Source organism: Gavialis gangeticus, unplaced genomic scaffold, assembly GCF_001723915.1.
Source record: "Gavialis gangeticus isolate Ggan-Ray unplaced genomic scaffold, GavGan_comp1, whole genome shotgun sequence".
NCBI classification, from domain to species: Eukaryota; Metazoa; Chordata; order Crocodylia; family Gavialidae; genus Gavialis; species Gavialis gangeticus.
In genome coordinates, this window is record NW_017729014.1 from 7,320,292 (window position 1) to 7,334,680 (window position 14,389).

Here is a 14,389-nt window from a genome sequence, read left to right on the forward strand (position 1 = left end):
GGGGGGGGGGGGAATATCTGTTAGCTGTTGTTGTTTGTCTGAGAATACTCCCTATTTTGGGATGGAAATAAATAACAACCACCAATGAGCATTTTCAACCAAGTCTATTTAAAAGTGTTTCATTATATGCCTCCAATTTTGTTCTTGCATACAATCCTGGGGCCATGTAACTGCACAGATATCTGTGTGCTGTCCAGCTGCCCACCCAATGCCGATGCCTGTGGAATTCCACTTGCACTGTAAATCCAGGAACAAATAGAGGGGAAGAGTCAGAGCCTTTTCTAAAATACTGAATCAACCTCTTTGCAATTTAAAGGTTCTCCCATCAGTTTACATAAAACAGCACCGCTTCACTATGTCAATGGCCCAGAACCCCTGTGAGGGTAAGCTGGTATAAGACCACCAGAGCCAGTGAAGCTGCACTGATTTATACCACCTCATGATTTACCCCTAGTCTAAGCATAAGGAACCAAATCCCCAAACAGAATGTATGGAACAGAGCAATAGCATTAAGAGACTACAGTACAGAAGACTTCACCCACTACTGTCTGCACAGCAAATGATACAGGCGGATCCTAGCACAAGTTCAAGCCCAAGCTCAAAGGGCTGGCATTCATAAGGAGGCTACAGTTGCCTTAGTGACTCTAGTCTTTAAAAGAGCTTGGAACTAATGCCAGAAGTCAGGGTCTATCATTCTTGCTCTCACCAAGTTGAATCTTTTTCTCCCCACAGCCCTTACTGGTTTCCGTGGGACTGCATAAACAGGAAGGCACTACAGAACTAAGGACAGCAAAAAGCAATCCAAAGACACAAGTATGGGGCAGGGTTGTGCAAGGGGCTCACACTGTTTAGTAGTAAAGTATTTGGAAGTGGAAGTGACCATGGGCTCATTATCAAGCTGTGCCATAGTGAGGTTAGAACACAGTATTAGCATATTAATTGCAGCAAAGCTAAACAGGTTGCGGTGGTAATGAGAAGCAACAAGCAGTGTGTAATAGACTGAAGACATGAAAAGGAAATAAAGCAATCAGAAAACGAATCAGTTCAGTTAATTGGAAGCAAGGAGATAAAGACAGGGATGAGACAGCATGATACAACAGGGGTCTTCTGATGTGCATAAGGATAAGCTACTTGCTTAAGACAGTGTTCTGAGAAAATCCAACAACCCCAAAATTGCTGTCAAGGTTTAAGTGGTATGTGTCATCCTGCTGCAAATTAAAACTACCCATCAGCAAGTTACTCAAGTGGAAACCAAGAGCAGTGAGTAATTATGAGATAGTGACCAAGGAGGCACTAAAAGGGAGAAAACACTTTCAAGGAAAGGAGGATGAATTTAGACATAAGAAAATGTTTCATAGGAGCAGTCAACCCAAAAGGCAGCTGAGGTGAGAGGTAACTTCCACAAAGATGAGGAATGGTTCCAGTGTTGGACATCTTACTGTCTTGGAGTAAGGCGCTAGGCTGCACTGAGTGGAGGCAGTTAAACTTGATCTGTAGGTGATCGGGGCTAGAGAACCATCTTGTGTGCATTGAAGAATCAGGACAACAGAATACAAAACCAGCAAGCACGTGCTAGTCCATCAGCAGAAAGTGCCCAAGATAGGACTGGATGCATGACAGGTGGAAAGGAGCCTCTTGGAAAGAAGCTTCACTGGAACTGAAAGGCTTTCTTCATCTTCTCACTGCTCCCCCTTCACTCCCTCTGTTCCTGGAAGGTGGGTGGGCAAAATGGGTTCTTCTGTCCCCTCTTTCCTTGTGGCTGTTGCCATGCAACACTTGCACTTGAAGTAGCCTTTCCCCTCAAGTAATTGGCAATAGGATTAGACAGTGCCTGGCTTCCCCTTGGCTCCCTCCGAACTGAGAAAAGCCTTTATTGTTTATTTCAGTCTTTCTGTTGCTCTAATTAGACTCTCCTCTCCGTTTCCCCTGCATTTAATTAGGACCATATAATAAAATCAGCACATTTAAGAAGAGTTTCTTTAAAAAATGAAAAGAAGAAAAGTTGAAAACTTCTCCCCACTGAGGCTGGGATTTCACCCAATTGCAGGGGAGCCTCTTCAATGACTGCTGGAAAGCTAAAAGGGCCAAGGGAACTCCAAGGGGCACAAGGTCTTTTGCCTGCCTCGCTACACATGCAAAACCCAGAGCTTATTGGTGTTGTAGGCTCTCCTCCTCTTTGTGTGGCAACTCTGCAACTTTGTTTTTACTTTTGGTACCTACTAATGGACAGAATCCAGCATGTCCCTTTTTTGTACTAGTGTAGAAATGGGCAAGTGTGAAGTGGATCCCACAAAGATGGAGTGAGTTAGGAGGTAACAGGAACTGAAGAGTCCCTCCCCCAATCACCGGGCACCACTGATAAAAATCCCAATGCTCCCAAACCCACTAGTAAAAATTAAAATTGAAGGTGCCCCCTCTTCTCTCTCTGCCTTTAACAAACGAACCTGCCCTCAACCCTTCTAGAGTTTGCCATACTTAAGTACTATCTTGTGCCTGGGAGGGACAGGATTTAAGTGCTGTATGTTACTACTGTAATACATGAAGCTCTCTGCAGTTCAGCATTGGCCTGTCTGATACAGTCCATAGCACTGGGAACTGTTTGGCCGTCTCCTCTCCAGCTTTGGGTTTGGAGCAAAGGTAACAGCAGCTGTTAGTCTGTCTTTTGGAGGAAGGGGAAGTAAGGGAAGTCAAAGGGGCTGGGAAAGGCCAATTCTGCTGGTGGTGAGCAGCTGCTAAATGGGCTTCTGAATGTGGCAGACATCCACCCAGAAATAGATCAAGCGGAAGAAGCCCATTCATGCTGTCTCTAAGCAGGGTGCAGGTTTGTGGAGTGTTTCCCCAGGCAAAGTACCAGATGAGGCCATGACCCCAAGCCATGCCCATTCAAGCTTCAGTGGAGAGGCTAATTTCATAAGTGCCTCAAATTGCTTAAAGGAGCTGGATGGTTCCCTACCCGTCCTTGATTCTAGGGGGGTGGGAGCAGGAAACCAGGGCAGAATCATCCCCAACATAATTACTATTCTCAGTCTGCCATTTAGTTCCTTGAGTTTCTAGAAATTGGGATTCATTGGACTTTTACCCTATCTGGATGTTACCAAACTTTGTACACAACAGGAGCATGTAACACTGACTGGGGGCTTCTCAGCTACGATCAATCTTATTCTTCAGCAGCAGCCACCTCTCTGTCACTCACAGCATTAAACTCTCCCACTCCTCAGAGCTACGCTCATTCTGGAGAAAAATGCAGCAGACCAGGCTCCCAGAAATGTCAGGTGGAAACTGTACCTGCCAGAAGGTGATTAGTTTAGCCACTGAATACAAACATACAGACACACCAGGAACTCCTCTCCTTCTAGTAGCTTTTGCTGAAATACCTAGCAGGACACTCCTTCCACTTCTCTCCTTCCATGCTCTGAAGTGCACTTTTGCCCAGAGTTGTCCCAACTCCTTCTCCAGTTCCACTATTTTAGAAGATAGCTTGAAAAGCACCATATCCAGATACTATTTTTTTGCCCTACGATGAGCAGCAGCATTTTGGAACAATCTCAGCTCTCCCAGGCTGCTCAATGCTGCCTCCCACTGGTAAAAGCTTGTATCGCACCCCGATGCTGCAGGACACTTGTTTTCTGACACAAACCAACGTCGAGATATTCAAAGCATGGAAAGGGATTCAACTACACACCTGACATTAAAATGAACGGGAGATATGGCACTGCAGAGATATGTCAACTCAACTATACACTGGGGAAGAGAGAAGCTGCAGCTTTACATTCAACTTGGGAACTGCTCACATGAAACTGGAACATGGATTCAAGACAGTTGTACTCTGCCTTCGTGTGAAGCAAGCTAGCAACTGGGCATGTGTCCAAGAGATGTGAAGGGAGTACTGAGTGCCAGAAATGCTTAGGGAAAACCCCAGCTATCTCTGCACTAAAGCAGACCCAAAATAAAGGTGCAGAAGTGGGGGCAGGTCTCCAAGCTGGTAATCCATTAATGGCATGTTTAAAATCCACCAGCCTCACGGAGAGAGAGAGCATTTGCAGAATAAACTCTACAGCCAGAAAACACCCAGTGGTTCAGGGCTACCTTCTTCTTCTCAAGGAATGAGAACCTAATATGCTAGAGTGACCCATATATGCTTATCTAAATTCCCAAATGTTGAAATACTATATCCTCCAAGCATCATGTTGCTATTCCATTTTGGACACTCACCAGAGAATGCAACACATTCTCTCTGGGCTTAAAGGCTGCCTTCTCTTTTGTTTCCTACACAGCTGGGAGGCACACTCAGGTGCTTGGGGGACCTACTCAGTGAGAAAGCAGATCTCCCATTTGTTCTGCCATGTCTGGCAGCATTGACACTTGGTGCCAAGGTCACATCTCAAGCAAATCCCCAGTGACAACAAAAGGCTGAACTACACAGCTGGTAACATTGCAGTACAATTACTCCAGCTCTACATCTGGCCAAATTCCACTCACAGCAAGTAAGTGCTAAGTAAGAACAGAGTCAGAATTTGGCCCTAAGGAGTCACAGGGAGGAGAAACTGCCTAGAACAAAAGCACTGCGTGAGGGATATAATATGCTGCTCATGCAAGGCAGAAAGTTCCTTGTTGACTGGCTATGCCACCAGTTTATGCCATGCGTGTTGAGGAAGAACGTAGGCTTCTGTACAACTCTGAGATGCAGTTGTTTTGTTTCCAAAAACATATTAGCTTGGATCCCCAACCCTGGGCTCTCCGTGCATGGTACAGACCCCTGCTGGCATAGTTACAAATGCAGGCCACATCACATTAGGCTGAAGGCACTCACCTTACCGCAGATGTCATTAATAGCTACATGAACAAAGATGGATGCTTCTTCTATACCTTCCAGGTACACGTGCCGATAGCCTGAAACAGAGAGAGTGGAGCTGATGGGGAGGAGAGAGAAGTGACAGAGGGAACTGCTGGAGACTTTCCATTTGCAACTAGGAAAGAAAAAACAAGCTTTCTCTCAGCTCCTCCAGCTGCTAAGTGCTCAGACTTGTTCATCACCTCACCACACTCAATCTGTCTAAGAGTCATGCCATTTTACAAAGTTAACCAACATTTCCCCTTGTCTCTTTCTTATTATAGAAAAGAAATCTACACCCAATTCTTCCCACTGTCCATTATTGCTGCTGTCAATTCTGTGATTTAGAATTGATTAGTTTCTCTCACAGGGACCCAGGGCCCATTATTAACACTGAAATAGACATTACAATCTGTTTCTTTACTCAGATGGGTTTTTTCTTTTTTTAAATAAAACTTTCATTTCCTCTGTTTTGAAGGAAAGAAAAAAAAACATGCACACACAGCGTGCTTTTATATGAAATAGGATTGCACAAAAAGCAGGAAATGGACAGGAAAAAAATAAAGAGCTTAAAAAAAACCCCTGGACCTCACTAACAAAACAACTGGCTGCCTACTTTACATTCAGCTATTACTGACGATAATTGTAGCCACTGGTGAACTGCCAGAAAACATGAGACCAAATAAGACTCCAACTTCTTTTAGGAAGGTTTTTGAAGTTTGCCCCACTGACTACAAAATCACTGCATTTCATTTGATGTGTTAAAACCAGGCAGGTGCCAATTAATAATAATGCACTGAAGGGGGGAAAAAGCAGCACAAAGGGACAAGAAAGAAACAATTCTGCACTGTAGTCTTTCCAGTCCTGCATGCTTTGCACATTAATTTCCTGCTGGTCTTTTGCAGATCTACCCAATAGCATTTTTAGTCAGAACACCTCAAAGTGCTCATTAATTAAACTGCATAATGTGCATGTGATGTGGCAAGTATCATTACCCCCATGCTGCAAGGAGAGAAGTGAGGCCCCAGGCCCCATGTTTTCAGAAGAGCTCAACAGCAGATTCCATTTAGGTACCTGCCTGAGAAGTTGGTTTGTTAAGGGGACCAGTGAGGCATCATGTGCTTTTGAAAATCTGGCCTCAGGTCAAATGATTTGATCATTGTCACATAGTATTTAGTGACATACCTGGCTAGAGGACCCTATCTCCTGCTCTATCCACTAGCTCACCTTGATTCCCTGACACAGTTGTTTATATGCCTGGACACACCCAAGAGACGTTGTAAAATTGTCTGAATAAAGGCATTTCGTTAACTGAAGCAGCCAATGCACCTGGCATTTCACCACCAGAGACTACTGGCTTACCTGGCATCATGCTGTTAAAAGCTATCGTCCTCTGTCCAATAAAATCCCGCCCAATTGGATCGTGATCCCACACCAGGAACCGAACAAGCGTAATCTCTGGCATGTGCACCATGAATACCAGAGTCTCCTCCCACATTGGATTGAAACCTGGGAATGAGAGAATCAGCTCTTAATGTCTGATAACCTGTTGTGGAGACCTTTTCAGAAGGATTAAGTATTGTTCTGTGCCTGTGATGCTCACACAGCGATGATCAATCTGGGTAACTTTCCCCTAAGGACTCTATACTGTGTTCTTGGCACATCCAGAACTCCCAGAAACTTCAACAGAAGCTGTGAGAGAAATGTGAGATGTGGCACTCCTATACATATTTCTATCTTTTTCAGAAGCCTACATACTGGCAGAGCTAAGAGGAATCCTAGAAAGCTGCTGGTGTCCAGTCCTCTGCTCTGATCCCTTTCAGGTTTGAATACTCTCCAAATAATAACGGCATCAGGAAATAGAGCAGAAATTGCCTCAAGATCCTCACCACACCACATTTCCTCCCTAAGGCTATTCTTCATTGATGCACTAACATAAGAACATGATTAAGCACCACCCAAAGTAGATGATTTGCTTAAATGGGCCCCACATTTGGCTGGTTTTGCCTTGATATGAGGTTACGCCTAGAAATGACCCTTTCAAGCTTCTTCCAGCTTGAGCATGTTCCAGATGGCTGTGGGGAAACCAAAAAACAAGGGATTACCGTTGTCATCAACTACTCTGGTTTGTTCTTTGTAGCAGTCCACTGGTAACCCTATGATCTCCACTTCTACAAATGGATCTATGATCTGCAAAAAACAAAGGAAACAAAATATGAGAAAGAAACCAAAGAAGCTGCGGTCTGCAACCTAATCCATCATGGTGTCTGTCTTCACTTGCCCATGTATCCTGATCAACAGTAGCGGTATGCTGATCACTGAATACAGAAAGTATGCTCTCAGACAATACATTCTCAGGAGGACAGAAGAGTTTTCCAGGTTACTGTTGTCCAAAAAACTAACACAACTGATAATGAACTATCTTAAATCTGGGACCAACAAAGTTAGGATGACAAGAAGAAGAAGAAAGACAGTGGCTAGATTAATATTTGTATGCTAGCTTTCTGGTGTTCTGCAGAAAACAAATCTTTGCTGCAGACCAGACTATAAACTCACAGGATACTTTGCTACTAAGAAAAACACAAGTCTTTTTTCCTCTTTTTGTTAGTGCTTTTAAGACATTTCAATTTTCAACACAAATGGCTGCTCAATGTATCAGTGAACCATTTTATCTTGTCCCCATAGCTCTACTCTTCAACAGGCTTTGCAGCAGAAACTCTCTTCTTGTAATGTGCCTTGTTCTCAGCACAACAAGGCTCCAATTTTGGACTGGGAGTTAAGGTAATATAGCACAATACAAATAAAACACACAGTAGGATTTTCATATCCCACTGGCTTTTGACAGTATTTGTGCTTCTTGGAATATGTCTGTGCTGGACACTGTGGTGTAGTTTAGAGATACCTGAGGTAGCTTGGGTACTGCCTAGCTGTGGTAACACAGATCTACATGCAGACTAAGCTACCCTGGTTCTCAGGATAAAATGAATTCCAGCCTGGTGCCTCTGCCACAGGCAATCCTTCATCTTTTGGATCGCAGGCAGTCACAGGCATCTTAATGCTAGAAAGGAGCAAGAAAGATGGAACGAGACTGCAAGCCCACATCTGGATGCTTAGATGGATTTGGTGCAGCCTTTCTGTGCCCTTGAGACAGATACTTGTGTGCTCCGGTTTAGTGGACAAGACCTTTAGGAAGAGTATTTCAAAGTCATTGCAAACGCTGTATCAGGTCCAAGCATTTCAGACCCACTCAGCCGGGTTCAGCTCTACTGCTAACCGGCAAAGGCTTGAGGGGAATTCTAACTCCAGCTCGGTCGGCTACCCTCTCCTAGCACTGAACAGTAGGCCTATGCGAGTTGGCAGTGCTCCGATCCCGCTTCGGATCCAGCCGCTTCGGATGGCCGCGATCTGATCCGGAGCTCTGGACTGGGTTTCTGCCTCAATCCAGCTGAAGCGGCTCCAAAGCTTTGGAGCTGCCTCAGAGATCTGGCCATAGGGTATAATGGGGAATCAATGAAATATCTATAACGTTGTTGTTTTTTGTCTGATGTGAATGAACCTTGCAGGGATGGTAGCCTCTGCTGAGAGTATGAAACCTGCTAAGTTTCAAGAAGATTGGTGCAAGGGTTTGGGGGGAACCGTACCCCAACTTCTTGAAAGCCAAACTCCTGTAACGGCTGTGTGTTACAACACAGGGGGGTCAAAACTGCAGGGGTGGTAGCTCTTACTGCAGCCACAAAGCCTGCCAAGTTTCAAGGAGATTGGTGCAGGGGTTTGGGGGGAACTGCACCTCAAGCTGTGGACAAGCAAAACTCGTGCCATGGGTGACCCTGCGTGTGTTAAGGCACAGCAGGATGACAGCTGCAGGGATGGTAGCCCCTGCTGAGGCCACAACACGTGACAACTGTGGAGGAGATCAGTGCGGGGGGTTCTGGGGCCCTGGACCGCTAGCTGCTGACAGGCAAAACTCATGCCAAGACTGTCTGTCCTGGGCCAGTTGACTGTCTGCATTGAGTGTTTCCTCTCCTTAGCCTAGTTTTGTAGGTGCTAATTGATGCTCGTTAAGTCATTATGTGGTACCTAGGTCCATTATGTGTATTGCGCTGGGCCCTGAGTCCCTGGTCCCTGAGTGAATCATGATTGATTGGTTGGTAACTGGGAACACAGCAGCTTCGTAGCCAGGCCTGCAGTGGTTGGTGTCTCTCCTCCCCGCCCCAAGACAGACACAGTCAGTCCCACAGCACCCACGGCACCAGTTTTGCTTGTCCGCAGCTTGCGGGGCAGTTCCCCCCAAACTCCTGCACCGATCTCCTTGAAACTTGGCAGGCTTTGTGACTGCAGTAAGAGCTACCACCCATGCAGTTTTGACCCCCCTGTGTTGTAACACGTAGACGTGACAGGAGTTTTGCTTTCAAGAATTTGGGGTATCGTTCCCCCCAAACCCCTGCACCGATCCTCTTGAAACTTGGCAGGCTGCATGCTCTCTGCAGAGTCTACCAGCCCTGAAGATTTCATCCAAATCGGACACAGTTATAGATATTTTGTTTCCCCATTATACACTACGGCTGAATCTCCGAGGCGGCTCTGAAGTGCTTTGGGAAGCAGAACGAGGCAGCGCTTCGACCCAGATGGGCTGCTTTGGCCCCCAAAGAGTCCGAAGCTTCTCCGGATCTGAAGCTCTGTCCGAAGCCTCGCACAGCCCTACTGAACAGTCACACTGGGGATGCTGCACAATAACACAGAACAGTACAAGAAATAAACCCCTGGCCAAGGCTGTCAAGAGGCTGCATGATTTTGGCTCATTTTAGGCCGGCTGATATTTCCTCAATTGAAGTTGCCAGAAGCTTTATAAAAACAAAATAAACCACTGCAAAACCACATGACAGAAGCAAAACCAAAGAGGGAAAGAGAAGGCACAATACTCTGTGGTAAAGCGGGGACTGGGAGCAGTATTCATACAAGCAGAGGGCAAGAGAGGTACTCAAGTAGCCCCATTTGTCTTGGCTGACAAGCTCAGCAGTTTTATGTACTTTCAGAGAAGCTCTGGGCTTTGCTTGGCTCTGTCTGGAAGTTTCAGAGCATTGTTGTGAATAGGGACCCATCACGATGATTGAGCATCTTGGCCTTCCCAGTACATCCTGGAGGCACTATATTGACAATAAGACAAACTAGCTCCACAGTGCTCAGGAGACAGGAAAAGCACCTGGTGCTCTTGGAAACTCAGGGGCTGCCTAATCTATTTGTCAGAAAGTTCAGTTTCTCCCCATGGAAAGAACTGCAGAACGTCAGGACTCTCAGGCTCACCCCTGTCAGTCTGCAAACACACACAAACACAAGCACCAGACCAGTCCTCAGATCCATACCTCTCCTCTGTCTCCCAGCATGGAGTCCCGTGGCTTTGGGAGCTGTTGCCCACTGATAATCCTCAACACAAGCTGCTTCTTCAGCTGACCAGGTAGTGGGTCCTCAGAATTTGGATTACAGACACCTGGGAGGGCAAGAATCCATACAACATTAAGGAGGACAGTGGAAGAAGCAAACCAGGCACCTAGTGACTTGGTTCTTGAAGCCTCCTCAGGGCTTACTTTGCTCTAAAAACAGAAATCCTGTTTCCAACCAATCCCCTCATGCATCTCTACAGATACAACACCAAAATACCATAATGGCAGCCATCAAATCCTTTGCAGTTTTGCTGTCACAATCAGACAGCACTACTAGTACAGCAAGCACCATGGTACTATTAACGCTTCCAAAGGTAACTCTAGAAATCTTAATTGCAAACACTGCATGTTGCCAAATTAACCACAAGGAAGCAATGTACTGAGCTGGTAGGACTGAGAGAGGGGGATGAAACTTGGAAATGAACACCTGCAGTTTCCAGGTCCAGATTTGAATTTTAAGCCAACTCCCATCTCTCTAAATTGCTTTGTACACCACACATGAGGACTTGAGGTGAAATTATTTGCAATACAATGAAAGCCCCAAATACCTAAGATGCTAGAAGGCATTCCACTGCATCAGTCTGTATGTATACTAGAACACAAAGAAGATGAATCAACTGGCTGTAAGCTGGAGTTAAAGTCACTGAGTCACTAGGCATTCTGAAGCCCAGATTAAACATGGCATAGTGTTGGACTGACTACAGTAAACAGTGGAAGGGGAAGGGATCTGCAAGAAGAAAGGCATGATAATAAATTCAATTTACTCCAAGTCCAGAGGTTTGCAGCCATCAAAACAATGAAGCAATGTGTGAATTGTTTACACAAAACAACCTAAACCCTAAAATGGCATTTAAACCCTGAGCCCAAGGCTACATTATCTGTTACATCCAGGAGAGCAGATAAAGCAGGGGTGGGCATTTATTTTGGCTGGAGGGCCACTTAATGCATTTTGGTGTCCTCTTGAGGGTCACACTTCTCTCTTTGCCCTATCCCTATGCCATCCAGAACTGTAGCATGTCCCAATTCTCACCCCACCCAGAACCTGCTGGCCGTGTCCACAGCTTATGCCAGGACCTGCCAGGTAGAAGCTGCCCCTGGTGGTTGCTAACATCAGCTGTAGACGTGGCTGGCAGTTTCCAGGTGAGGATCAGGGCATCTGCTTATGCCCCAGCTGACTGTTTCATTAGCACTGGGTCGAAGCAGTGTCACCTGCCCACCTGGCACAGCACAAACAGCCTTGCCTATCCAGCACCATGCAGTGGCCAGAGACAAAGCCCTTGGGTGCCCACAGGGCATCTGCCAAGGTCCACAACTTGATGCCGCCTCATTAGCATTGAGTGGAAGCAGTATTGCCTACCCACCTGGCACAGTAGAAACAGCCCCACCTGGAGGGCTAGAAACAGCCCCATCCAAAGCAGCTAGAGCTGGAGCCCCTGGCTGCCCACGGGCCAGATCCCATGAGTGTGGGCTGGATACAACCAGTTGGCAAGCCAGATCCAGCCCATGGGCCATATTTTGCACTCCTCTGAGAAAAAGGGTTTAGGGTGAGAAAGTGATGAATAAATGAGAAACGTACAAAGCAAAAAGGGAGGTGTTTTTCTTGGTACGTAACTTTTCAAACCTGCTTCACTGGAGCCCAGAATACATCCTTCCCTGCTTGATGCTTTCTCCAGAGACATTCCTCTTGCATGTGTTAAAAGGAGTTCAGTACACTAAAAGGTCTGGCCCTAAAGAGGACCGCACCTGCACAGCTCTCTGTGACCCCCAAACAACAGTCCCCAAGCAACGGGCTCTGCTTCAAAGCTTCCCTAAATAGTAAGGAGTCTCCTTGGCATAAGCCCTCATTTCCTCAATGCAGTGGCACCCATCACAGGCTATTCCTTACCTTGACACATGCACTTTGGTTTGAGGACGTAGCCGCAATTCCCGTTGGCACTGAACTTGGCCCGGTTCAGCTGCAGCATTCTCCCCTCTGACTGGTAGTTTAGTGCAACTGTTGCAAAGAAGGAGGCACAAACACTAGGGCAGGTTGCTGCCAGCATCTCCCTTCACAGTACTCAATTTGAGCAAGTAAACCTACATATGTTTTAAGCCTTTTTTTTCTGGTGGCAGAGACCCAGGGATGTAGGAAGGATGATTATGTCCTCTTAGACCAAAGGCATGTCAGCTTGAGGAGAGAGGTTTCCTGGAAGATTGTTGTCAATTCAGCACCTACTTGTAGGGCTGCTTACAGGGACCATATTCATTACCATTTACCAGGCCCCACTATATATTAGAAATGTCTCGATCATCCTACTCACTTAGCACCATAGAGCTATCTGACCAAGCCCAAATGCTGGTACAACTGGATGACCAGGTCATGAAAAAATCCCTCTCTCTCTGCCTCTCACTTGGGCCTGACCAGATGACACCTCTCTTTCTCTCCTTGCTTTCTTTTTGGTTCAGGCTGGTCAACCAGGTTACCTGGCCAGATAAATTCCTAGGGGGAGGGGGGAGCACTTGCTTCTTGGAGGTGGGCATTTTGGAACACCACAAGCAACACACCCCTGTGATTTGCTGTAAGTAGAACCCTGGAAACTGGCCAGAAGTTAAGAATTATGTTTAGGCCAGTCACATCTTAAAAGGATTACTGTATCCAATTACCTGTAAAAGACTCGCATTGCTTATGTTTGCTCAAAGTGTATTCTGACTTCCTTGTTCTAACCCCCACACCTCCCGCCTCTCTCTGATTAATAAAGAATTGGGTTACAGCATGCCTTGCTGTGCTACTGTGGGCAGAGAAAAAGGAAGCCTTTTGCTCCCAGCTTGGCCAGCAAAGTTTGCCTTTTTATTGTCCTTCAGTTACCTGAAGCTATCTTTGGATGCTTCAGGCTGAAAGAAGCACCCAGAAATATTACTGTGGGCAAAACACCCCCAAGTTTTGCAGGGTTTGTGTGCCCCGAGTTGCACAGAGCCTTACCAGAGACCAGTGCTTGGGTGGTGGAGTGTTACCCCTGATCTGCCCCTTGCGGGTGTTCTCTAGGAAGCAGGACAGCCAGCTGTAGGTTGCCCAGGGGAGACTCCCAAAACGTGGTTTTGGGCCTGGCGCAGTGAAACAGGTGTCTCTGCACAGTAGCACCCCATACTGTTCACGCCACACAGATAACCCAAGCGTGGTTTGGGAATGTGTTTCTGTCCTGCTTTTCTATCCAGACACGGTTTTCGTTCTTCAGCCATACAGTAAATAACCCCCTATTGAAAAGAAATTAAACATGCATTTTTTCTGCTTACCCAGCTGGCAGCCAGCATTCCAAAAGGGCTGGGGATTGTAGTTGCTAGAGTCTACCCGATAAGAAGATGGGTAGATGCGAGACAACTGGTGTTGGTTGAAGCGTAGATATTGTGCTGGCTTTTGTTGGAGTATCTGATGGGCCTTTGTCTCGCTAAAAGATGAGACCTGCCAACTGGAAGCGACTACAAGGACAGAAAGAAATGGGAGGGAAGGCCTTTCCTTTTAAAAATGCCTCTAACAACATAGTCTCAATTACACATCATTCTCTAGTAAACACACCCTGAATAGATGTGTTTTGCTCTTTTTCACTGCAGCCAAGTCATTGTGCTATGTTCCATCCATGGAGGACATGAGGCTGGGAAAAACAGCCAGGTATAACAAGGAACCTAATCCTTCATGCATTGCTTGAACCAAATTTTGGAGGGTGAAGATGCTTAAGGAGAGGGTAAGACCTGCTCTCCCTACTTTTCATATTATCATGGGTGGCATTTACACTTCTGAATTCCACTCAGGGTTAAGCACAGAGAAATTTCCCAAGCAACATAACGCTGAAGTTTCAACAGGTTTAAAGCTGCATCTCAACTTTCAGAATTTATGGAAAGCTTTGAAGATTTCCTTACTGCTATGAAAACAAGTTTTCATGTAGACAATACTCTCCAAACTGTTATAAATTCTGGCTGAGAGCAGCATGGAGGTCTGTTTAGTGTCTAATTGCTTCCTAGGACATAAATTGGCATAGGACAGTTTTAATCCCTACTGGCAGCAACTGCATGGGTTATTACTACCTGTGGTTAATTTTATCCCCTTTAATTATGTTGTTGCACAAATTCTGATTCATTTTGCAGATTC

General features: G+C 45.9%; 1 protein-coding gene across 1 annotated transcript in view; it reads right to left on the reverse strand.

Moving 5' to 3' along the window:
* PLCH2 (phospholipase C eta 2) overlaps positions 1 to 14,389 on the reverse strand; it is a 393,529-nt gene that overhangs the window by 12,539 nt on the left and 366,601 nt on the right. Inside the window, exons 17-22 of the mRNA XM_019511675.1 lie at positions 13,540 to 13,722; positions 12,155 to 12,262; positions 10,192 to 10,316; positions 6,937 to 7,021; positions 6,194 to 6,340; positions 4,811 to 4,890 (exon numbers count right to left, since the gene is read on the reverse strand). Of these exons, the coding sequence (XP_019367220.1) occupies positions 4,811 to 4,890; positions 6,194 to 6,340; positions 6,937 to 7,021; positions 10,192 to 10,316; positions 12,155 to 12,262; positions 13,540 to 13,722 (728 nt within the window). The remainder of the gene's footprint in view (positions 1 to 4,810; positions 4,891 to 6,193; positions 6,341 to 6,936; positions 7,022 to 10,191; positions 10,317 to 12,154; positions 12,263 to 13,539; positions 13,723 to 14,389) is intronic.